The sequence below is a fragment of the Tamandua tetradactyla genome, chromosome 7 (genome assembly GCF_023851605.1).
Source record: "Tamandua tetradactyla isolate mTamTet1 chromosome 7, mTamTet1.pri, whole genome shotgun sequence".
NCBI lineage: Eukaryota > Metazoa > Chordata > Mammalia > Pilosa > Myrmecophagidae > Tamandua > Tamandua tetradactyla.
This window is the reverse complement of record NC_135333.1, coordinates 67,926,337-67,950,648: the sequence shown is the minus strand read 5'-3', so window position 1 is coordinate 67,950,648 and position 24,312 is coordinate 67,926,337. Positions and strand designations below refer to the sequence as shown.

Below are 24,312 nucleotides of genomic sequence, written 5' to 3'. Positions count from 1 at the left end.
CTCAGGAGATAATGAGTTTCCCACCCTGGAAATGATCAAATAAAAATGACCACCTATCAAATAAGAGGTAGAAGGGACTGAGATTTCAGATAGAGGGATGGTTTAGATGATACCTAATATTTCTTTCAACTCTGACTTTATTTGGTATGGATGTTAGAAACCACACTGGGTAATTTCTAAGTTGTCAAAGGAGGCAGGATGTATAAAACTATTCCCAAGGGTGCCTTAGCTAAAGGTGATTAAATATTCCAGAATACTGGCAAAACCATTCATGCTGAAGCTGGTGTATTCTGTTCCACAGAATGGCCACAGAATGGCCAATGGCCCAAATAACCAGGAAATTCCTTTCCTTGAGCCATCCTGTTTATACAAACTGAGTCATCCCACTGGATATTCACACCCCTGCCACCTTCTCCAGAGCTATTTAAACACAGTTCAGGCAGCACCCATGGTCTCTTTCCAGTACTTCTGGGAAGTGGAGTGAGCCCCAGGTCATTTATCTCCTTTTGCTTCTGAGGAGTACATTCCTTGGCATTATTTGAATTAGAGACTCTTCCCTCCATAAATACTTACATAAAAAAAGAACGAATATATCTTTGCTTTCAAGAGTGCTTGAGTCAGTGCTTGAAAAATGAATGAATGAATGGCAATCTCTTAGTTTAGTACTTACTAAATACTGTACGGCTTTCCCAATTCTTTTCTTGCCCCGATAAACAGGAAACTCAGAGTGAACTTTTTAGACCAATGATAGTAATTTGTCTGGCCCCAGCATTCAAGAGTCTGTTTCACCCTTTTTGCTGTGCACTTTATTTACTTTTGCATTTGTTTTTAAATTACATAAACCTAATTGTATTTTCCTATTGTTGATGGTCAATAAAGCAAACAAATGTCCATGGTAATATTTGTTGCTAGGGAATTTCCTTCCAATTAGGACTAATTTTACTGTCCTTATATCACTTTGACTGCATTGCAACAGCCCAAATGACTGGCTAAAGAAGGAGTGGATAGAAGATGAATGGATGGGTGGATGGATAGATGGAAAAGTGAATGAATAACTGGCCTTTGCATTCCCTTCTTCCATGTGGATAAAGTTAGCAAGAGTGAACCTGCCAGGTCATACATGTTCATTCAGTAAACATTTACTGGGAATTCACCAGGCCATGCTCTGCAAATAAGAAATGAATCAGTAGATCTCACAACTCCATTCTCTCTGGTTTTAAGAAGCTGAACTAGATCCACTACTGTAAGGCTTTTACGGTGGTGCAGAATCCAGACAGGGACAGTGACACAGAACAGCCACAGTGTGTCAGGCACAGAGGACATGAACATGTCAATGAAGGTATTTTGGAGAGTAAAATTATCTGTAAAGATCAGCTGACACAGATATTTATAAGAGTTAATTCTCCAACAAGAAGACTGGAGACCAAGTTGAAGAAGATCCAATAGAGAAAACCTCAGCTGCATGAGGGTCTTTTGAAGGGTAAGGAAGGCTGTTGCAGTAAAGCATTGGCTGTTTTTGTGTGTGTGAAAGGACACTGAATTTGGTTGGCATCAGAAACTATCTTTGTTTGTTTCCAAACTTCATCAATTACTAGCTGTATGGTTCTGGTAAAGTCATTTCACTTCTCTGTGACCTAGTTTTAGTATCTGCAGAATGGAGTTGATAATATTTAATGCTAATAACTTTTATGTGAAAAAAGAGAGTATTTATGGAAATACTTAGGAAGTAATGATTGAAGCTCTATGACATTCAAGGGTTTAATTTAGGGTTTTGCTCAGAGGACATGGAAAGGGAGCAATGGGTAGACTCTTCCAGAAGACAACAATGTCCATGTGTCTGTACCTTTAAGCCCCTCTGTGGTGGAGAGCCACAGTCTCCTGCCCTTTTCTATTGTTTTTAGTAGAGCTCACCTCTGAAGGCTTCCATGATCCCAGCATCTGTTCCCAAAGCAGAGAATAGGGCTGAATATGAACTGTTGTATCACATCATCAACTTGAGATCCACTATTATTATAACTAGGTTTTGACTTCTTAGAGCAGTAAAACTCTAAGGACGTCATTGGTTCTTCTCCTGACATCTAAATAAGCTAATATTTTACCATTGATGTGCAGGTAGGGAAAAGGTGGGGACAGAGTCTCCCATTATCATGAGGAAATGAAGAAAATTCAGAGCCAAACGTGTCTTGCTGATCTGTTCCTGTGGTTCACTGATTGGCATGCAGTAAACTCTTAATACTTTGGCTGTTCCTTCAAGCCTGTCCCTTCCTCTTATGACTTCCTAGGGTTTCTGAACTGAGCTTGATCCATTGTACAAACCCCAGGTGACTCCTTGCAGTTTGAAAGGGAATTCCACTTATTGTCTTTATTTCCTAAATAGTTTGTCAAGTTGGATCAGTAGATTTGCAGGAAAGATTTTAACTATCAACCATATACCAAACCTTTGTGTACCTCTTTTTTTTGTTCTTCAAGTCAAAACCTCTTTAATTCATTCCTTAAGTCAGGCCCAATGGTCGTTAACTGTGAAGTTTTTCTGATCCACAGAGCTCTGTTAACGCAGCAATTATAGCTCTAACTCCATGACATTGTCGAGGTTTGTTTCATGTCCATCTTCCCCTCTGAACCCTGAGCTCTTTGAAGGATGGAACAGAAATGTATTCATCTTTGTTTCCCAGCAATAAGCATGGAGCCCAGTATATAGAATGTCCTCAATAAATGCTCGATGAATGAAAGAATGGATGAATGGTTCATGATGGATGCTGAGAATCCTCTTATATTTCTGGCAAGGGTTCTGCTCTTTCCCTAAGCTACAAAGCCCCTTGCTGAGAATTTAGCTTGGGTTCATTCTTCTCACTATCTCTTCCTGTTTACACAGTCAATCAAATATTTTTACACCCAGCATTCTCACTGCTGAGCTCAGTTGTCTTCCTTGCTTGTAGGAGAAAGGGACTGATGGGCACAGCCTTGAAATATGGGCTGATGAAATAAATTGTGATGACTTTCCCTTGCTGTGTGTTTATACAAGCATTCACATTAATGGACTGTTTCTGGCTGATTCTTTTCAATCACTTTCTCCTGAGTGACAGGAGACAAACTCACAGGGATGTGGACTTCAATTATCCCCTTACCTTACTCATTGGAGGATCATGAACGCGAAGATTCTTAAGCCCCTTAAAAACTAAAAGGTTTTTAATCCCTTTGAGTAGACTGTGCTACTGTTACTAAACTACAGAAAGTATTTTTTTTTAAAAGCTGTGATCATTTTCATTAGATCTGGACTCCCTTAACCAACCGTTTTTACTCCAACTTTCTTTGAAGTCTTCTGTGCAGATTGCAGTAATGAGAACTGCTGTGTGGAAGTGCTAACACTTCCTGCCCCATCTCTCCTTACCATTGTTTAATGCAGTGTTTCCAATTTGCACATTTTAGTTTTCAGCCACTTTTTGGATTTGTTTCAGTTTAACAGATACCCTTTGAGCATCTGCTATGCGCAAGACATCAAATAAGATAAGGAAGACTGACTCAGAAAAGAATAAAATATGGCCCCTGTCCTCAAGGGGATTATTATCTAGGGATCAAGACAAACAGGCAAAGAACAGAGTGATGTGCAAGGCACTGTGAGAGTGAAGGTAGAGATTCCTGTGACACCTGATTCTGGCTGAGTGAGTGACGGGAGGTGGTAGGGAAGGTGGGGGTGAGTTTCCAGAGAGAAGATCAGGTTTAAGTTGTAACTCACCTGGAAGGGAAGAGATGGAAAATTATAGGCAGTAATGCTATGTCCAAAGGTTCCGAGATGTGGAGAACATGGTGACTTTGGGGAAGTACAAATGATTTTGGAATGGCTGGAAAATAGGCAGAGTTGATAGCCAAGCACACCCACTAAATATTAGCCCTGAGAGTGGGCAGGGGGCCAATGAACCTGGAAACATAAGTAGAGTCAGATTGCAAAGGGCCTTGAATGTCAGACCAAGGATCTGGGCTTAATGGTGTATGTGGCAGGAGTGGATATTAGGAGAGGAACAAGGAGAGGATTTTCTTCACTGGAAAATTTTAAATAAATGAGGGAAGAAATTGGCTAGATGTTTCATCAGGAGTGTTTGCACCAGTCCTGGCCTGACCATTCTCTTCTAAAATATACATTTTATTTTCTCTTGGCAGAATGCTCTAGAATGCCCTTAGCTGGATGCCGTCTTGTTTGATTTAACCCACTCCTTCTTGTTATTTTAACCTGAGTCCAGGTAGTCAAGCTCATGATTTTAATTGTCTCCAGCTTTAGGCAGTGTAGGGCTGGTGGCTATTTTTAAAGGTCCTCTCTGCTGGAGCCTACAAGAGAAACCCAATGGTAACTGTGCCTAAGATTCTCTCCAACTTTGTGCTTTTCACTCAGCATTTCTGGAGCACTTTAAAGCAAGCTCTGTTAAGATTTAGTTAAAAATCAACTTATGAATTCTCATCTGCCTTGCAGAAGACCTGGGTTCGATTCCCGGCCCATGCACTTCCCCTCAATCCCCACCAAAAAAGAAAAAAAAAAAATCAACGAATGGTGCTGCAATAACGGGATGCTCACATGGAAAAAGAATGAAATGTAACCCCCACCACACAGCATACACACACAAAAAATCAACCTATGGATTCCTCCCTAATCGGCTTGGCCAGGTTTAATCTGTTACTGGTCAAGTCAAGCTGGCTTCTATTATGCAGCACACTGAGGATTTCCGGCGTGGCTCTTATCCTAAAGGCAGGCCTGCTGTTTTTAGAAGCAAATCTTGTTGTTGGTGAAGGCCTGTCTCAGTGTGTCCTCTGAAGTGAACCCAGAAGGACTTCCATCTGATACAGCATTTTAGACATTTGGCTGAAAAGAGCAAAGCTTAGATTTGGCATTTGCGTACTGGAGGGCTATGGTTTCTATTTTGTTTTCTTCCCAAGATAAAACGAAGCTCCCTATTTGTTTCTGCCTCTTTGGGTTGGTTTCTGGAAATGCTCAGGGTGCTCAATCGGAGCAGGCAGCAACTGCAGCAATGGACACATCTACAGAGAGGAAAGTGGCTTCTCTTTGCCCAGAATAACCTGGAGTGGCATCCCAGAAGGGGCAAGCGTGTCCGCTCACTACAGGCCCAGCATCTCTGACCTTTACTGAGCCCACTCTCTTAAGGTGGTCCAGTGATGGCCACATTGTCTGACATGGCAGGCAGGAAGGAAAAGAAATCTTTTGTCATAAAGAACAGGAGTCAAGATAATATATGGGAATTATTAGAGAGCATGTAGCTAGCCTCAGAAATTGTTTGGGTTGAATAAGAGGGACAAAAAGAGCCCATGTCTGGAGAGTTTGTGAAGGTAAAAGAGCAAACCATTAGGCCAAGCCCGGAGGAGATGTCTGCCTCTGGGACTCATGGGAAAGAGAGAAGAGTAAGTGGAGTGTCACATTTTTCCTATAATCCTGGAAGGTCAATGGATTTCCAAGTGCCATTTCCTTGAGTGTGGCAAGGGCAGGTTGTATGCATTTGCAGTCACCGAGAAGTACAGTGTCTCTTTCCCTGTCCACCACTCCTCTTGCCATGGCCTTGTGTCTGCACACTTCTGCTGTGTATGATAAGAAGAGCATTTGCCCTGTAGAAATGTGCACATCAGATTCATGAAGACAACTGAAAACTCCGTAAAACAAGATATATTCATACATGTACTTAAATACAGACATACATTTTACAGGTTTTAGAGAACGCGTCTAACATCTGTTTTGCTTTCCGGGTTAATTCCTCCCCCCACCCCCAGTCTGCAGTCCCCTCCCCCGCCCCTGCCCCCAAGTGAATTCCTTTAGCAAAGCTGTGTTTAAAAAGATGCGATGGACCCTGCATTTTGAACTGGCTCCCAGAGCCTGGTTTTGAAGATTTCCGCACCGCACCCCCTCAGCCAGCCAGCTAGGCAGTCAGCCATTCCAAGGGCTCAACCTTGACAAATCTACGCCTACTGGTGCTAGTGTCTTGCCACAGACTGGCACCTGCCAGTCTCCTAGGACCTGCCAAGAATCCGTTGGGCATCAAGGACTATGGCAGTGGACAGGGTTGTAACAGCAAGGTCAGTGACCCGCAACTCTGGGCCCAGGGAAACTGCCAAATCAAAAGCAGTTGTGCTGGGTAAATTTCCATGCATGGTCTTTTTCTGGAAACTTCTACTGCATTAGGTTTATCTCTGTGAAATTGCATTTCGTTTTATCTTTTTAATTTGGGTCTTGGATTTTCATTATTTACTTGAATAGCTAAGAATCTTAAATCTTGTCCAAGGGAATGAGAGTCATAGCATCACTGCAAATCAAACCCTAAGGGATTTTAAACCAGTCCCTTCCTTTTATCAATGAGAATGCTGATGCCCATTGAAACAAAAAGAATTGCCCAAGGGTATATAGCTAATTGGAAACATATGCAGGGCTAGAAATCAGGAATCCAGACTCTCTGTGCCTAAACTCAGTTCTCTTCTTGTTTAAATTTGTGCCTGTTTAGTATATAAATATACAGTATGCATTGCAGCCGTCTGTACATGTTGATATTTATTACAATAAGAATAAAATTACATGTAATAGTAATATTTATAGAACAATTAAGGGTCAGACATCATTCTAAGCTCTTTAGGTATGCAATATCATTTAACCTTAAAACAACCCTATTAAGCAGGTATTAATATCCTCAATTTACAGATGAAGTATCTGAAAATGTAAATAACTTGCCTTCGGTATTTAGGGAAGTCCTATTAGATGGTGACCTCCCTGAAATGCAGGTCTGTGTTTCTATCAGTGAATGTGCACTGAGCCTATAGAATGGACAGAGCCCCTGGCTTTCTAATGGGGAAGAAAGACACGAGTAGATAGATCTCAGCAGCACACCGTGATGGCCACAACAGAAGTGTGGGCAATGGGTGCTGGGGACTCAGAAGAGGAATGACAGGCTTCCCCAAGGAGGTGGCATTTGAATGATCTTGGGGATGCATAGGACTTTGCCAATTGAAGAATGGGTGCTTGTGTATAAATGAAAGAAAGGGCCTCATGTGTTCAGGGGACAGAAAGGAGAGTGAGAAGTTCAGAGGGCTAGAAGGCAGGAGCATAGTGGTTGTGGGGAAATGTGGGAAGACGTTAGAGAGGCAGGCTGAGAACAGATTGTGACGCACCTGTATTCCAAGAGGATGCATCCAAGGGGCATTGGAAAACAGGCGGATGCCAATGGAAACATTTAGAGTAGATCAGTTTCAGTATTCGATTACTGGAGACTTTGCAATGGTTAGACCAGGGGAGCTGGGGAGACTGGTGACAAGGAATCCAGGTAGAAAATTGTTGCAGTTGTCCGGGTGAGAAATAATGAGAGCCACCCAAGTGGCATAGGCTACCTCCCTCCCTACATTCACATGACACCCTGGCTTGGAATGTTCTCTTTAACCCAATGTTTCCAGAAACTGCAGATGCATCTTTCACTACTGACTTTAGATGCTGCTTGGTGAGATTTTCCTGAGTCCTTACCCTAAACAGAATTGTGCCCTTATGCCTTTGGGCCTCCTCTATCTCTGGCACATTCTTCTTTCTCTCCAGGAGAGAAGAATACACATAAAGCCTTGATGCATGTCTTTGTGTACATTTCTCTCTTCCCCTCTACACCCAGCTCCTTGAAGGCAGGACCAACTTTGGCCTCCTTAAATCCTTGGCACAGCATCTGAGGTTTAGTGAGCTCAATAAATCTGTGATGAATGAATCAACTTTCTAAATAAAGGCAGTGACCATGGATATAGAAAGAAGAGGCCAAATTTGGGAGTTTTTTCTTTTTTTTTTTTTTTAGTTAGATTAGGATTGGCAAACTATGGCCCACAGGCAAATCTGGCCCCCTGCCTGCTTTTGTAAATAAAGTTTTATTGGGACACAGCCAAGTCCATTTGTTTGCGTATTGTCTATGACTGCTTTTACTCTACAACGGCAGAGTCGAATAGCTATGACAAGACCATATGGCCCATGCATCTAAAAGCATTATTTATCTGTCCCTTTACAGGAAAAGTTTGCCAATTTTTTAACTAGAAGAACAGATTAGTGACTAAAGGTGAACGTTAAGCGAAGGAAAAGAGTCAAGACGTTTTCTGTATTCATTTCCCCACAGTGTCTAATTCAGAACTTTGCCCCAAAGTGATGGTATTGACCAATAGACCTTCAGGTATCGAGAAAGACACCTGTGACTGTGGCATAGGAAGAAAAGGGACCCTAAGACACAGATGTGGAAAAGGGCTCCCAGTAAGAAAAGACATGGGGCCAGAGCCACAACAGAGAATTTATCCAAATTGCACTTCTCCCCACTGAAACCTCTCCTACCTTTCTCCTAGTCATCCAGTTTGGTTTTGTCACCCTCTTTGTGGCTTCCTTTCCTCTGGCACCTGTGTTTGCCCTTCTCAACAATGTCATTGAAGTGCGGCTAGATGCAAAGAAGTTTGTTACGGAGCTGAGACGGCCAGATGCTGTGAGAACCAAAGATATTGGTATGGCAAGCCCATGTCCCTCCGTTCCTACCCTCTGTCTTCTCCTACTAACCCCTCAACCATGCCAAGAATCAAGAGGTTGAGGAAGTCCTTGCCCCTTCACCCCTTGAGGTCCTTATCCTCACATTCTCAGGTGCTGGAAGTCTATTCCAGGCCTTTGTGATCTATCCCCATTCATTCTCCCAGCCTCCAGACAAGGGGGGCACCTAAGCCGTTCCAGATAAGCCCATTCCTCAGGCAAACTTCCCTAGGTAACCCACTTGCTAAACATCACCCTGAGCTTCAGTGTTGTCATCACTGGGCCAAGGGTGGGAGTGAGCCAAACACCATCTTCTGTCTTACAGGAATCTGGTTTGATATTCTCTCTGGAATTGGCAAGTTCTCTGTGATCATCAACGTAAGTGTTTACATCTTGTGACACCCTAGCTCTGTCAAAAGGGCCATCCAGAGGAGCTGAGGTCTTTGAAGCAGGAAAGAAGCACTTGTTACCTTACCTCCCACCCATCTCCATTTGGTTGATAGTGCATACATGCCTGGTTAATAGTGTATGCATGCTTCCAACTCATCATCCTGATACCAGAGCTGTGCAGTTATTTTTTTTAATTTCCCTAAGTGAAAGAAAGACAATTGTCCATCAGAATATATGCCTTGGCCTTAAGAATCCAAATTAGGTCTTTCCTCAGAGCCAAAACTAATGAGGAAAGAATTCCACGTATCTATCCACCTCTTTCTTGTCTTTTTCTGCTCCTGAGTTAAACAATACCTGGAACATTGCCCATGCTGCAATTCCTAATTATGGTTTCTCCAAATTGTCTATGTCAAGTTTTAATTATCCCCATGGACTCTGGCACCGTGTGAGATAAGATAGGACATAGAAGAAAAGAAGTCCTAACTGTTGTGACTACCTTAACTGCTTGGCCAGACATGCTGGGTCCCAGCCAGTAGTTCCCTTTTGCTTCTGCATTCTACCCCTATGGTGCCAGTCAGGGCCTCCTATTCTACTTCCAAGGAAATATCAGCAGAAAACCACAGCCCTTTTCCTCTTGTGAGAAAAACAGCGATTCTGGCTCTAACCTGGTTCCCTATTCAGATCACCTAAAGTGACTGGAGAGATATGACAAGAGACACAGACAATCAGTCTATTCCACATTGAATCCTGTTATTCATGCTGTCATAAATTGATACAAATTTAGAAATCAAGTACGATTTGGAAAATAGATAGTAGCTACTTTGGCATTATGTCTACTGGAAAAGAGGCCTTGAACATTATATTAACCACTTTCCACTCCAAGTTTTAATTTCCCTGGCCTAAGATTTATTTACTTGCCCATAGATGGAAGATAATAATAGTACCCAACAAAGGGAATTGTGCTGGAAATTAAATGGTGTGATAAACAGACATAAAGTAAAAGCTCAGCAAATTGAAGTTACAATTACAGTAAATACGTTATTCATCCTCAGAAAGGGCTATGGCCATCACACTTACTTATACATTTAGAAAACAATTTCTAAACTAGATTTTTAAAAGATTTTCAGTTGTTGGTGCAAAATAGAGTATAAACACCTGCCAAGGTACCCCCACATTCAAACATGCAATTATTCATTTGCTATTTGCTTTGCTCTGTAGACATTTATAGAGTGCTTAGATATGCTTGATGCTATGGTGAGTATTTGCAGTTCCATCTAGCAGGATCCACTCCTTCCCTCTCTCTGTCTCATTTCCCTTACAAAAAAGTGAACAAAAGAACAATGTCCATAAGAAGATGTACTAAAAAGTGGCAAAGATAATGGTCATAGTGGAAGAACTGTGGACTCATTGGTACTCCTGGCTTTCTGGCATCACCCAGGAGCAGATATACATTGCCATCCAATTTCCTTGCCCATTGCACTTAATGACATTCTCACCACTGTAGGTGAGTTTCTCAGAAAATCTTCCACTCCATTTTGACCGGGCCAACACCAGTGTCAATCCAAATATCTCACACTTGATCAGATGATCCAAAGTGGCTTAGCACCCTTTGCTGCAGTGGCTGCAACTCACTCTCTCAACAGTGGTTCTCTGGTGGATTCACTTACACATACCAAAGCTGGGAAAACCAGCAAGTCACTGCATGCCCTCAGGGACAAGGATTCTGGGCTGGACACCATGCTTCCAAGTCAGCCAAAGTCACATCTCTAGATGGAGAACCCAAGAGGGCATGATCCCTGAGGTAGATGGACCATGTACACAGCCACCACCCTGGCCCATCCTCAAGTGCCTGTGGTTCTTTCCCTCAGGCTTTTGTCATCGCCGTCACCTCTGACTTTATTCCCCGCCTTGTGTACCAGTACTCCTACAGTCACAATGGGACTCTGCATGGTTTTGTCAATCACACGCTCTCCTTCTTCAACGTCAGCCAGCTGAAGGAGGGAACACAGCCAGAAAACTCACACTTTGACCAAGATGTTCAGTTCTGCAGGTAAAGTAATCAGGAGGAGGGTGGCTGAGGACCAGGAGCAACAAATCAGCCTCAGGAGGCCACCAAATAATTACCTGGATGTCCTAGAATTGGGGTATCCTCCTTGCCCTTCCCACCACTCCACTGCCAAATTGTTATAAACCAATTTCAATGAGTCAGTAAATATTTTTTGAGTACCTTTTGCTAGATACTATGGTACAGACAAAAGTAATATAGAAGCTTGTCCTCATCCTCAAGGGATGCATGGTCTTGTCAAAAAGAAAGCAAACAGAAGAGATAGGAAATAGCAGGTCATTCAGTGCTTGTTACGTGGCACGAACCATGAGCATTCTGGGTGTTCAGAGAAGAGCGAGGTAAGTGGGGGCTAAGATAGAAAGTACGAGCTTCCTGAAGGGGCCACTAGGAATTGTAGGACATAAAGGGAGAGCATTCTAGATGGGAGCTTCACATGAGCCATGTCATGAAGGTGGGAATGAAATTTGCAATCTTAGATAAACACTTTGGGGTTAGACAATGCCGTTAGCAAAGAGAGTATTTGGAAGCTAATAATAGGGAATTGTATTGAAAATGCAGTATATGTAGAAACTCTGAAGATAGTAAAGCTAATATGTTATTGAATTTTTTTTACATATTTTTTATTTAAGAAAGCAAACAAGATACTTAGAGCCACCAACAGTGGATATCTTAGTTAGCTTAACCACAGGCATATTTAAATAAAATATCCATATAATCATTGTAAAGCCTGTGTTTGCACAGTAAGTTTTATAAGCCAATTTAAAATTAAGGCAACAAGGAAAAAAATCTACATATTTGGATAACAAAGTTCTTAAATTCTAAGTATTAAAAACTAATTTAGATGCCATTTGATCAGCTGTCAAAGTTGTGAATGTTATCAAAATTTCAAGTAGAATGTTCTTACAAATATCTGCATTGCTATAGTAATGACCTATGTTATTAAATATTTTCCTTATTTCAAGAAAATATGAAGATACAAATATTTTTACAGTTAACATATGGAAATATTAACCACCTAAAATGGATATCTTAATTAGTTTATCCATAGGTATGTTAAAAAAAATAATAAGTAAATCATCAGAAAGCCTATTTGTACAATACGTTTCATAAAGCAGTTTAAAATTAAAACAAGGAAGTAAAAAAATCTGTAAATACAGATATCAGAGTTACTTGAATTCTAAATATTAAACAGTATCTTAAATACCATTTGATTAACCATCCAAACTGTGTACATTCTATATGTTATTGAATTTTAATAGATAGGATGGAGTAGGTAATGGTACATCCTAAAACTGGGCAGGAGTTGAATGTGATATGATAGGAAGATCATCTTTTTCGTGCCATGAAATAAGATAAAGGGCAGGTCTAGGGAAATTGCAGAAGATGGACCAGAACTGGGCTGATGCGGGGAGAACTATTGAACTGCTACATCATTCAGGTGGGAGCCAGGGTGGGCATATCCCGGTTGATGGGTCCATTGACAGGGAAAGAGAAAAATGATAATTTCAATCACTTTGCATTTAAAGTGATGATAGGAAATCTAAGGGCCGGTGTTCACCTAACTCACAGACCTACTAAACTGGAATTCCAGAGAGGTCCATGTTATAGTCATGATAGAAAGTCACTGACACAGAGATCACTGAAACTGAGAAACAGGTATTTTCCCAATATTTACCCAAGTAAAGAGAAAAGAGAAAAAAGCAGGGGGAATCAATGCTTTAACCCCTATGTACCTTCAGCGAAATCATAGTTCCTATAAAGGACTTGGTCAAATATCATATCTTGTGTGTATTTTAAAATGTAACAAAAACTATAACAATATCAATAGCAGAAACTCAGGAAAAGCTGTTGCAGGCCCAATGCTAAATAAGGGCTAGATGTGCCCTGACCACCCCTGGCAGTGTCTGCTGTAAAGATGCCTATGCCTCTACATAAGAAACCATGCTTCCAGTTGTGTTTGCAGCAGGGATGACTCTGGGCCTGTCTGCCACGTTTTCCCACCTGGGACACCTGGGAAGCCAAGGTCAGCTATTTGTAAGGTAGCTTTTTGATTTGTATTCACAGTCCCAGACCACAATGGGGAACAAACTAATTGGTCTTCCTAACCCAGATAGCTGAGTTAAGCATTCTCACCGGTATGTGATTTAACAAGAGGGATATTCTGATCCCAGGGGCAATAACTTTAGGGCTTAACCTTAGCTAACCAAGAAAAGATGCAAAATCAGAAAACAGCCTCAAGAATGGAAGAATGAAATTCATACATAAATATACATTTATATCAGGGTAGATGTTTCAGGTACATTCAGATCTGGGGTTATATAGAGTCTGACTTCTGAGTGAAGCCAATAAAGCATGCTGTGCCCAGGGGCCACTCCTCCACAGGGCTGGGGGACTGGACAGTCTGTCCATAGTGCTGGATTCGGGTCTCCAGATCCGAAAGACATAGTTCCCCTGTACAGAGGGTCTGGACCAGCTCCAGGCCTTTTACAGTAAATTCCAGGTCAAATCCAATAGACTCCACATCAGTCAAAAGCTTTGAGAAAATTATTTTTATAACTGGAAGGAGTCATATAAGTTATCTTGTTGAAACCCTCCTTCTACATAAAAAAAGGAACTGAGGCTTAGAAAATTGAAGAACTTCTGAAGATTGCACAGATTTTTAGGGGAAATTTCCGTCTAGTCAAGCAGCTAGGTCTCAACCCTGAGTGTAGGGGAGAGGAGCTTCACTGTGTGGGAAGCGAGGCGAACCCGCTCTGTTTCTTTAGCTGATCTAGAATTACATTTCTATCACAGACTACCTGGGGTCTGTGGCCCTGCCTCTGACCATCAGAACTTCTAGAAACTTCTAATGACATATCTGGATTATGCTTCCCAAATATATAAGCAGTTCTTATTTTAGGCCAGACTTGATTTGATCAGTGGTGCCCAAACCTAACAACAGGTGGCTCTTGATTGTATTTTCAAGTCCCATATGACTGCCAGCAGCTACAGGCCAATATCATACTGGTTTCACATGCAATCGGAAAAAAGCCAATACCTATTTCCCAATGACCCAGTAAAAGTCTCCTTGTGGTTTATTTGCTAGGATCAGTGTACATGCCCTACCCTAAACCAGCCACTGTAGCCAGAGAAATATGCTGTCAATGGCCAGGCCTGAAGCTTTTGGAATTGGGACTTTGGGGCTGAAGTTATTTTCATCTGAAGGACATGATCTTCCAGTAGGAGGTAGTACCCTAGTGAAAAGTCAAGGTAAATGGACACTTCACAGCCAAAAGGACACATGTCCAGGATACCAGGTATTATTAGTACATACGGATCAGAGTAGGTTTTCTTGTATCTGTATCCAGAGTCACTGGATTTTTCAGCCAGCTGCAAAACCCTGGTGATCTTCTCTTCATTGCTTCCAGGCAAGTCAGTGAGATCATGGCTTATCTGTGGCCCATTACTTTTTTAAACTGCCACTAAGAGGACAGAATTATCAGTGAGTGCCTACTCAGGAAGTCTATTTTAATTTTTTGTTCTGCCAAGAAAATATTTTGGACTAATGGTCATTCATAAACAAACTGAAATACTTTTCACTTATTATTTGTTATTACTTTCAGTACTGGTGAGGCTCTCAGATTCACTATGCAAATATATATATATATATTTTTTTACATGGGCAGGCACTGGGAATCAAACCCGGGTCCTCTGGCATGGCAGGCAAGCATTCTTGCCTGCTGAGCCACCGTGGCCCACCCAGCTATGCAAATATTTTTGAGACCCCCATTATAAGCTTGGCATTGGTTATATAATAGACATCAAGACACAGTGCCTTTCCCAGGTAGCCTAGCTGGAAGAGATAAATAAGCAAACAATCAATTAGACTGTAGTTTAACAAATTAGAATATAGTTTAATACAAGTTATAACAAGCAGGGAGCTACCAGAGTCCTTAGAAGGAGGACCGTTAACCTAACCCAGATCTAAGTGTGCAGGGGAACTTTCGAGAGAGAAGAGGCCTGAAGCATGTATAATGTATGAATGGCCATAGAGAGAATCTTGTTGAAACTGCACACTCAATGACTAAGTCAGCCTGAGTGGTAAAGGAGGATAGGAGGGGTGGTGGTGGGAGGTAGGACAGTAAGTGGGTGGCAATTGGTGAAGAAGATCTAAGAAAAGAAGGGTGAGGGTATGCTCATGCCCTTAGTCTAAAAGAGGTGGATTCCTTGGGTGTAGCCATAGGTAGATCAGTTGGGCCTAGAGAGGAAGAAACTATGGGAGATGAGCCTGGAAGCAAAAGCAATAGCCAGACCAAGCAGGGCATGGGGGGAATATTGACAGTGCCTGGAGTCCTGCTTAGGGCAGTGGTGAACCGCTGATGAGGTTTGTGAGAACAGTGACGAGGTCAAGCATTTGCTTTGGTGGGAGCTCTCTGACCACAGTGTAAAGACTAGGGATTATTGAGAGTTACATTAAAATGAAGAGAAGCCTTACTCTATAGCATAGGCAGATGTCTAGACACTAGGAACGGCTTGTGATCTAGATATGACATTCAATAGCTGTGCTCTGGGGACTGTGTTTCTTAGAGCAATATGAACTATACACGAAATTCTGTACTTCAGTGGATCCCCCTCATGCATGCTAAGGGGCTCACCAAATTCTCTGGAGATTAAGAAAGTTGAGATATAACCTACTGATGCCTTTCTAAGCCAGAGACTGTCTGTGGCTATAAGAAATGGACAGAGAGAGACAGAGAGCAGCTCAGAAGGAGAAGTTGAGACCAGGGAACACTGTGAGAAACAAGGCTCAAAGGCAGAGCCAGGCGAATTCTCTGCAGCTAGCCCTCGAGTCCTGCTCCTGTGACAGGAAATGAAAAGTTTATCCTGATTTTCTGGCAAATAATGTTGGGAACTTGGTGACCCTTCTTATTCTTAGTGTTCAGTGACCTCCAGAGATAAATGTGGTCAAATAAAACCGAGGTCTTGGGCTCCAACCCAGCCTCGCCAGGGATAGAGGTATCTTAAAAATAGCAATAAAAGTTAGGAAAAGTCTCTGGCTGCCCATTTGAGATGCATTCCCAGCATTTTTGGAGCAATGCTTGCCACAGCCATCTCACTGCGCTGGCAGGGCTGCTCCATAAACAGTGCCATGACGTCAGTCGACAGGCGTGATTAGTGGCCGTTTGACATGGTGGAAGGGCCACCGAGTCCTGGAGATGGATGGTGGATTGAGCTGCTGGCTCAGTGGGCAGGAACCAGCCACTGACCCAGGCCCAGGGTGGCTTCTTGGACACTGTCTACCTGGTGGGTATGTCTGGAGGTGCTGAGCCATCCTCGCGTGGTTCCTGCTAAGTTTTTCTGCAGGGCCCAAGTCCTTCCATATTCCCAGATCCTGCGAAGAGCCTCTAAGGGGCATGTTCCCCTCCAGCTAGAGCTGCCTCTCATCTGTTCCTCCTGGAGACCAGAGGTCGTCCGCTTTTCCGGGATTGCCTTTCCTGGTCTTTATCAGCCACCAGTTCCACATGGTTCTCATTAGTTCCTAATTGCCTGGGCTGTTTCCCCTTGTTAAAGGCCGATTTCAGAAGGCAGTATTAAGTAGCTCAGATGGTATGAAAATATTGTGTGTAATTATGTTCACCATTAATATGACAATTTCCATGGGCTTTTTTTTTTTAAGATTCCACTGTTTGGAGTTGAAAAATTCATTAAGTAAATGAGGCATAACTAAAACCTCATTAAAAAAAGAAAAGACTTGACTGCTGGTTTATGACCAACTCCTCAGTTTGTTATTCCTGTACCCTTCCTGCCCATGGTGATTTTGTGTCATGACAGGTTGTAGGGGTGTCACTGATCACCCCCACCCCGAAACCGCTGCGAATGAGGCCAGATGGGGAGACACGGCTCTCTCCACACCTCGACTACCCCATCTTTAAAAATAGGGGCTTGACATAGATACTCTCCAAAGATTCTTTTCTGCATTAAAAATAATATTTAATGATTCATGTACTATAGTAATATAGTTACAAAGTTTTTGAACATTTCAGACATGTCTGAAGCCCTTTAACCATTCTAGGTCTGGTGGAATTCAAACCCCATTTGCCCAACTCGAAAGCCCATGCTTTTTCAGAGCTGTGCACTAGGCTTCAAGGCAAAACAAAGCACCTGAATGATGCCATGATGGCAGACACTAAGTCCATTAGCCACTCCATCTTTTGTGAACACTTCTAGTCTTAAAGCTAATTATCTTTGTTTAGAGTCTTCTAGTTACTTAGTGAAAATACCTGTTAAGCTTGATTTCTTAGGCTGAAATGAAAATAAAAAAGGAAATCTGAACTTACATTGGAATGTAAACTGTTCATTTACCTGCTGGTAGAGACTTACTAGAATCAGTGTTTTTTCACACGGTGTCGTGGTTCATTAGTGGCTCTGGAATTATTTTAGGTGGTCATGGTCAGCATGTAAAATGAATGGAATAGAAGAGTGGGAAAACAGTGCATTGCACACAGCACACGCTGATATTACTCAAAACACAATATGTTTTGAGTAATTTTTATTTCAGCAACATATACGTATGTGTGCACCAGTGTAAAATGTATTTCTTACTGTAGGTCACAGTTCTAAAAAAAAGTTAGCTTTGGAAAGCAAAATGTGAACAGATGCACAGTGCATTAAATTGGTCGTTGTTCTTTTCTGTGGCATGGATTACCCTGAAGTTCATACGGAGCCACGCTTCGCCCATTGGCAGAGGGGTGTTTGCAAGTAGAGCTTTTGGACGTGTCTGGGTGCTCATCTTTCCCCAGAGCCGAGGGATGTGGCTGCTAGATTCAAAACATGTTTTGGACTTTGAGGGAGAGCAAAGTAACATTTCCAAAAGCTGTGGTGAGTTAGTAGCAGAAGTGGGACCAGAATTAGATTATTTATGGATTCTTCTGAGACTGGAAAAAAGAAGAGTGAGCAGAAGCTCTCATACCGAGGTCAGTAAACAGCTGTTCCTGCATAGATGGTGATAGAGCCCAAGAGAAATGGCCTTTCACTGCAGCAGGAGGGATTTGAGCTAGACCTTGGGGAGGGGTGCTGTTTCTCCAAGGTAAGGAGTGAGTTTGTGTGTGTGTGCGGACATGAGTGGCACCCCTCCTCTGGAGGTTTTGAAAAGGGGTGTCAGCCGGGGGATGGGTGAGTCTGGGTGTTTTCTCACCCCAAGATGCCCATATTTACTTAGCCATACTCTCCCTCTCTCCCAGTGCAAGGATAATCTGGGGCCGGCCATGATTCTGTCCTTAGCCATGGATGGATAAGATGACTCCTTATCTTATCCATAGTACAGTTCTGTGAGGCTGTACTTAGCTTTGCTTTTCATCCGATGTCAAACCAAGCTTACAACAGCTGTGATCAGCTGTTGGAAGAGGGGGAGCTGGGGCAGGGAGGGGCCAGCTTCTGGCCTCTTGCCAACCCTTAGTGAAGTGTCCATCTCTCAGTATGTCTCCTCCTGCTTCTGATTCTAGTGCTGAGTCTTTTTCCATCTCTGTGGGCATGTGTCTCTTCTCTTCCTCTCTTTCTTTCTCTTCTTTCTGCATCCCTCCTTGGGCCTTTGGAAACCTCCAGGCTTTTCTATTGATCTTTTAGAGCAACTGGTCCATCTGAGACGGAGCCAGGACATAAGAGCACCCATTTCTGAATCTCTCCATCCCAGACTGGCTCTAAGTGAGGAGGTTCCTGACGATGGGGGAAAGCTGGAATTTGACCAGACTTGGATTCTTATCTTGACTTTACTTCTTAGTGGCCATAAGACCTAGACTGAGTCAGTTGACCTCTCTGAGCCTCAGTTTCCTTCTGGGTCATAGGGGGAGACGATGTCTGCCTGAGGATGTTGCTGTAAAGATTAAATGAGGAAGTGCCCACAGAGCCTCTTGCTAGGAATTGGCCCACAGTACCTATTCACTCCGTATCAGTGTTCCTTCTAGCCCCTCCCTGGGCAGTCACTACCCTGCCTTCCTTGGCAGCCTTTCATCCCCCTGCCTTCAGCCCCGTGCTTGTTTTGCTTTTATTGAGCATCAAACATTTGTTGAATTCCATGGAGAAAACTGTTCCATGAAGGGCCATAGGGCTTCTGGTACCAGCTTTTGTCATTTTTCCAGATAAAAGGCTTAGAAAAATATGGGTCTGAGAAAACGAGCCAGTTTGTTATAACATGTGCCATCCCAGAATGGTGGTGAAAGGCAAAATTTAGGGAATGTCCCAGCCTTCTCTATGGGTCTGAGAAAGAGGCACCGGCATATGTCATGCACTGATGCTTTGTTTCTTAAACAAAGGCCTCTCCAGAGGTCAACATGGATAGACTATGCAGATGCCTAGTAAAACAGGATACTGACCAACCATGACTGTCACCGCCTCCTCCATCCCAAATTCACTCAGCCTTCAGCATAAATGGAATCAGCCTTCCTTGGTTCAAGAACATGGCCATCCAGCAAGCCCAGCACCTCTCATGGCTGCAGGGAAGCCCAGGTTGTCTGCTGGCACCTGCACCTCCAGTGAACAGAGCTGAAGGCTGCAGAGAATGGTTGCAGGCACCTGGGGGTTCTTTGCTCTGTGGCCTGACTATTCCTATTATTCCTGGGTGCTTCTGGGAGGAGAACCCTGACATAAAATAGAAAACTTTCTGGCATGCTGGAGGAAGATCAGTAAAAGGATATTTCTAGGCTGATATTAGCTTTTGTGGACTTGAGTCTTTTTATTCCATATGTATTTGTTGATGGGGCCCTGGATCTCCCTACCCTGGCCCCACCCACTTCCCAACCGCTTGCTGGTTGCTTTCACTCTTGAGGTTTCAGCCAGGGAAGGTCTGCCTTTTCCTCCATCTCCTCCTAATCCTAATACCACCTTTCTCTTTGGGCAGGTTTAAAGATTACCGTGAGCCACCATGGGCCCCAAACCCATACGAGTTTTCCAAACAGTACTGGTCTGTTCTGTCTGCCCGTCTGGCATTTGTCATAATCTTCCAGGTGAGTTGCTCAGATAATGAAGAGCCAATTAGAACTGAGTCCACAATTGGCTGCCTGCACTGCCCCACTCCAGGTTTTATGGTACTCTATGACCTCTGGAGAGGGCTTCCTTTAATGAATGGTCTTTGTAGAAAGAGAATAAAGCATAGAATGAGGTTACCAGAAAGAGGTAGATGGAGTGAAGTGAAGGTGGAAAGAGATTCCCACTTAAACCTAAGACAAGGAAAGCAAAGGGAGATGGGTGAATGAAACCAGAGTTTCCGGGTTTCTGCAAACAAAGAGCCTCACCACCTCATTGTAGCCCCCCAAGAATGGGCCTGAATCTTTCTAATCTTGGCTCCTTTCTTTGTTAATGTGGCTTTAGCCCCTGAGACATCTGTGAGTAGGGCCCCCAGAGCCCTCTTGCCATCCTGAATGAATAGCACACTGGATCCTGTGATGCTATTTCAGACAATAGCCACAGCTCCAATTGCATTGCAGTGATTCTCAAGTCCCCAATTCCCACTGAGGGACCTGCCAGACTTCAAGCAGAGTCAAAATGCAAACCCAGATCCTTTTCTCCAACAGCCCCCTCTGGCTTTTGTATTCCCTGAAGGCACCTCTCTGGGGGGCTCTAAAGTATCCTCCCTCTCAGACCCTGGCCCGGGAAGTGGGGAAGCCCATGGGTTAGACTTTCATCTGAAGTAGACAGCCTTTCTTCCATCAGAAAGATGGGGCAATATATTTAAAGAATTGCTCAGGTGTCCTCCTGCTGCCCCACCTGACAGTCTCCTCATTTTACCATCTGTCACTTTTGTCATTTCACCTCTGAGGAGCTGCTTTAAAGGAAGAGTGTATCATTGATGGAGCAATTCTAGGGCACCTAAGCTCCCAGGAGCTCTAGAAGCTGTAGTTGGCCCCCCAAAGTCTTCACCCAAGCCCCTGTGAGCACGTAGGATTCAAGGTGAAGACTGGAAGTTGGGGATAGATTTCAAGCATGGAAGACAACAGTGCTCCGATTACCAAGAGCTTAGTCATGGTCCTCCAGATCTCAGAGAGGAGAGGAAAAGACATGTTTAATTGGCAGCTAGAGAGGAATACCTCAATAGGAGGACAGTATTGGGGGAGACTGGGTGAAGGGAGTCTTGGGGAATGGATGGGAATCAGATTACAAAAATAAATCCCATTTATTGGGCCATGCTAGGCACTATTTTCATGAATTCATTCACTTAATAAGAGAATGCTTTTAGAAAGAGGTGGTCTTATCAGACCTTTGTATCCAAGGGAAGATGTGTGGCTCAGCAGGCAGAAGGAAGGTGGTTCCAAGCATACACAAAAGCTTAGGATAAAGGAGAGGTGTATGCAGGGGTCCCAGACAGGCTGTTTGAACTAGAGGGGCTGTCATGGAAGGGAGAATGGTATAAGGTGTGAGTGAGCACTGAATGAGTTGGAGATCAAGAAACATGAACAGAACATGGGAGAAAACTCCAAGGATGGGTTGGAGGAGGGGAAGCTATGAGTTCTGTAGAAGGGAAGAAGTCATAGCTAACACTTCTGGAGGCTTGCTGGGTGTGAGGGGCTGCAGTAAGTGTTTTCTGAGTATGAATTCAGGTGGTCCTTGCAACACCTCCATGAGATAGGTGCTTTTACCATCCTCATTTTATGATGAGGACACTGAGGTTCAATGCTGGCTCACTGGTGGGGCCAGGATTGACATGAGGCAGTCCACCCCAGGTCACTGCTGAAGTCTTCCAGGGGGCCCTGCTGGGCAGTGGCCGACATGCCCCACCTATGCCCAAGTGCCACCTGGCCAGATGAGGCCTCCCTCACCCCTCTCCCTGGCTTTTGGCAGAACCTTGTGATGCTCCTGAGCGTTCTCGTGGACTGGATGATCCCGGACATCCCCACCGACATCAGCGACCAGATCAAGAAAGAGAAGAGCCTGTTGGTGGATTTCTTCCTGAAGGAGGAACATGAGAAGCTGAAGCTGCTGGAAGGACCGGCCCCAACTAGCCGAGGGGCACATCAGAGCAGGCAGAGCCGGGCGGCCAGCTCAGCACCCTCGGGCCACAGTCAGCCCGGCAGCCTGGCGTCCTCGGGGTCCCAGCACACCAACGTGTGAGCATCCGGCCCGCGGGAGCGAGACACATGTGCACCCCTACGCCCATGCCCACATTCGTTTGAGCAACCGGGTGTGGGGTCTGGCAAGCTCGATCTGCCTGAGGGCATCTTAAAAAGGGAATAAGAATAAAAAGGGAGAGAAAGAAAGAATTCAAGAGAGAAGTGCAGGAAGGAAGAGAAATTATGCTGCATCTCAAAAAGTTGTAGATCCTCTTTTGAGCAGAATGCTTTTGGGGATTGGTTACCCCATTTGGATTTAATCAGTGAGGGAGTTGGAGCTTCTCTATCCCTGGGTTCTCAGGGACCAGGAGCCTTCTCTACATTCCCTGCCGGGCCCTCTCAGGCTCACCATCATTTCCAGTGACCTCTGGGCCATGCGAGAAGCATAGGCAGGGCCCTGTCCTTGCCCCCAGCGTAAGAGATCACTGGTCCCCTGCCCACTGTCACCTGAGAAAACTGCTCCCGGACACTTACAGCTGGGATGGTCACAGTCTCAGCAGATACAAAGTTACAGGGCTCATTGCTGTGGTCTCTGGACCCTATCACAAGTAACCAAGGTCCAAACTTGATCTTTTCCCCAGATCACATCACTGGGCTGCTTTGAACTAAAGGTAGCTAACCATTCTTTTATGCAGGTGCAGATTTAAAATAATAAAATAAATGGAAACTTTCTTTATAAAAGATGCATCTCGTCTTTTGTGCCCTCTGTTCCTCTTCTTTCCTCCCTCTTCTCCTGCTCCCCTCCTTCCCTCCTACCCTCCCTCCCTCTGTTCCATCTTTCCTTCCTTCTTTCTTTCTACCATGTGTCAGCCTTTGAATTCAGACTAGAAATAAAGCAAAGGACAAAGCATACAGAAATCTCTGCATTGTGGAATTTACATTCTGGGGGCAGATGAACAATAAACAAACATGTAGTGTTTTACACACTAATAAGTGCCATGGGAGTAGATAAAGGGAGACAGAGAGGGAACAGTTGAGGGTTTACCATTTTATATATGAGTTAATGAAACTCCAAGATGGCGAAGAGGCTGCATCTTACAATGCTAAGGTACATATTCAATTGATAGCAGCTGCCTGGGGCTCTATGTGAGGAAATTTTCAAGTACAATTAGAAGGACCAAGTGCCATTCATCATTGGCTTTCACACCCTCAGCCTCAACTGCTTCCCGGAAACCAGTTATGGGATCCCCTCCTTCTGGGTCTGCCCCTTCTCCTTGTAGGGCAGCTTAAAGAGAGTTAGCGTATAAGTGGAAGCTGCAAGGAGGGTTATACTCCAGAAGTGAAATGAAAGCTACTATTCTGAAGTTTCAACATGCCCAGTTATGTGGGGGCCCAGGGGTGCTGTGCTGATCACCAGGGTTTTGGTTTCCTCCTGGGCACATGGCAGGGTTGCACTGCCCCATGACGTTTGTCCCAGGAAGCAGCCCCTTCTTGGTAAGAGCAGTAGGCAGTCATGCCCCAGGCCACTCATGCACAAGTAAGCCTGTAATTAATTTTAATTATGGCACGCCTTAATATTTTAAATTATTGTTTGAGCCCAGATTCAAACTACATTAGTATAAAAACATTGCTTCCTCTCCTTCAAACTAGCTTTAAATCTTCAAATTAGCTTCAGCTAATTTGGAGAGAGGTAAGGTGGCCAAAGAGAAAAAAAAAAAAAAGCACTTCCAAGAGACATTTGCTTGGAGATTCCAGGCCCATAAAAAGGGGGATGCCCAACTGGTGTGGGTGGGTGTGGATATTTCCAGGAAGCAGTGATGGTCCATAGTCAAGGGTGGCCCCATCACTAAGACACCCACTTTGCCACAGCCGAGCCCTACACAGAGCCATTTAACTGCCCACAGCTGGTATGAGACCCACCTCTTCTTCTTCCTTTTCTTTCCATCGAAAGGAATATTTTTATATGATCCTAAAGGTAAAACATGGACAGCAAGAAAGACTCAGATGGTCCAAAAAGCAGAAAGTAAAAATCACCCACAATTTCAAAACCCACAGACAATCAAGATTGACAATTACCGTGTTTTCTTCAAGACTCTCATTCTCTCACACACACACTTGTTTTTTAATTACAGTATGCTATAGCTGCTGTCCGGTTACCTTTTTTTCACTTCTTGTATCAACAGTCCTTTTCTCCCAATAAATGTAGATTCATTCGTTCAGATGCACATGCTAAATTCCTACTATGTTGCCAAGGTCTGTATTAGGATACATCACCCAAACAAAGGTGTGGAGTTCACACCTGTCAGTGGGCCAGAGAGACAGAT

The 24,312-nt window shown here is 43.7% G+C and overlaps 1 protein-coding gene across 1 annotated transcript in view; it reads left to right on the top strand.

Annotated features, from left to right (window-relative positions):
* Positions 1-22,690, top strand: part of LOC143690475 (anoctamin-2) — a 75,721-nt gene extending 53,031 nt beyond the window's left edge. Inside the window, exons 8-12 of the mRNA XM_077168204.1 lie at positions 8,344-8,496; positions 8,841-8,893; positions 10,774-10,955; positions 19,843-19,948; positions 21,780-22,690. Of these exons, the coding sequence (XP_077024319.1) occupies positions 8,344-8,496; positions 8,841-8,893; positions 10,774-10,955; positions 19,843-19,948; positions 21,780-22,049 (764 nt within the window). The 3' untranslated portion in view covers positions 22,050-22,690. The remainder of the gene's footprint in view (positions 1-8,343; positions 8,497-8,840; positions 8,894-10,773; positions 10,956-19,842; positions 19,949-21,779) is intronic.
* The last annotated feature ends 1,622 nt before the right edge of the window (positions 22,691-24,312 follow it).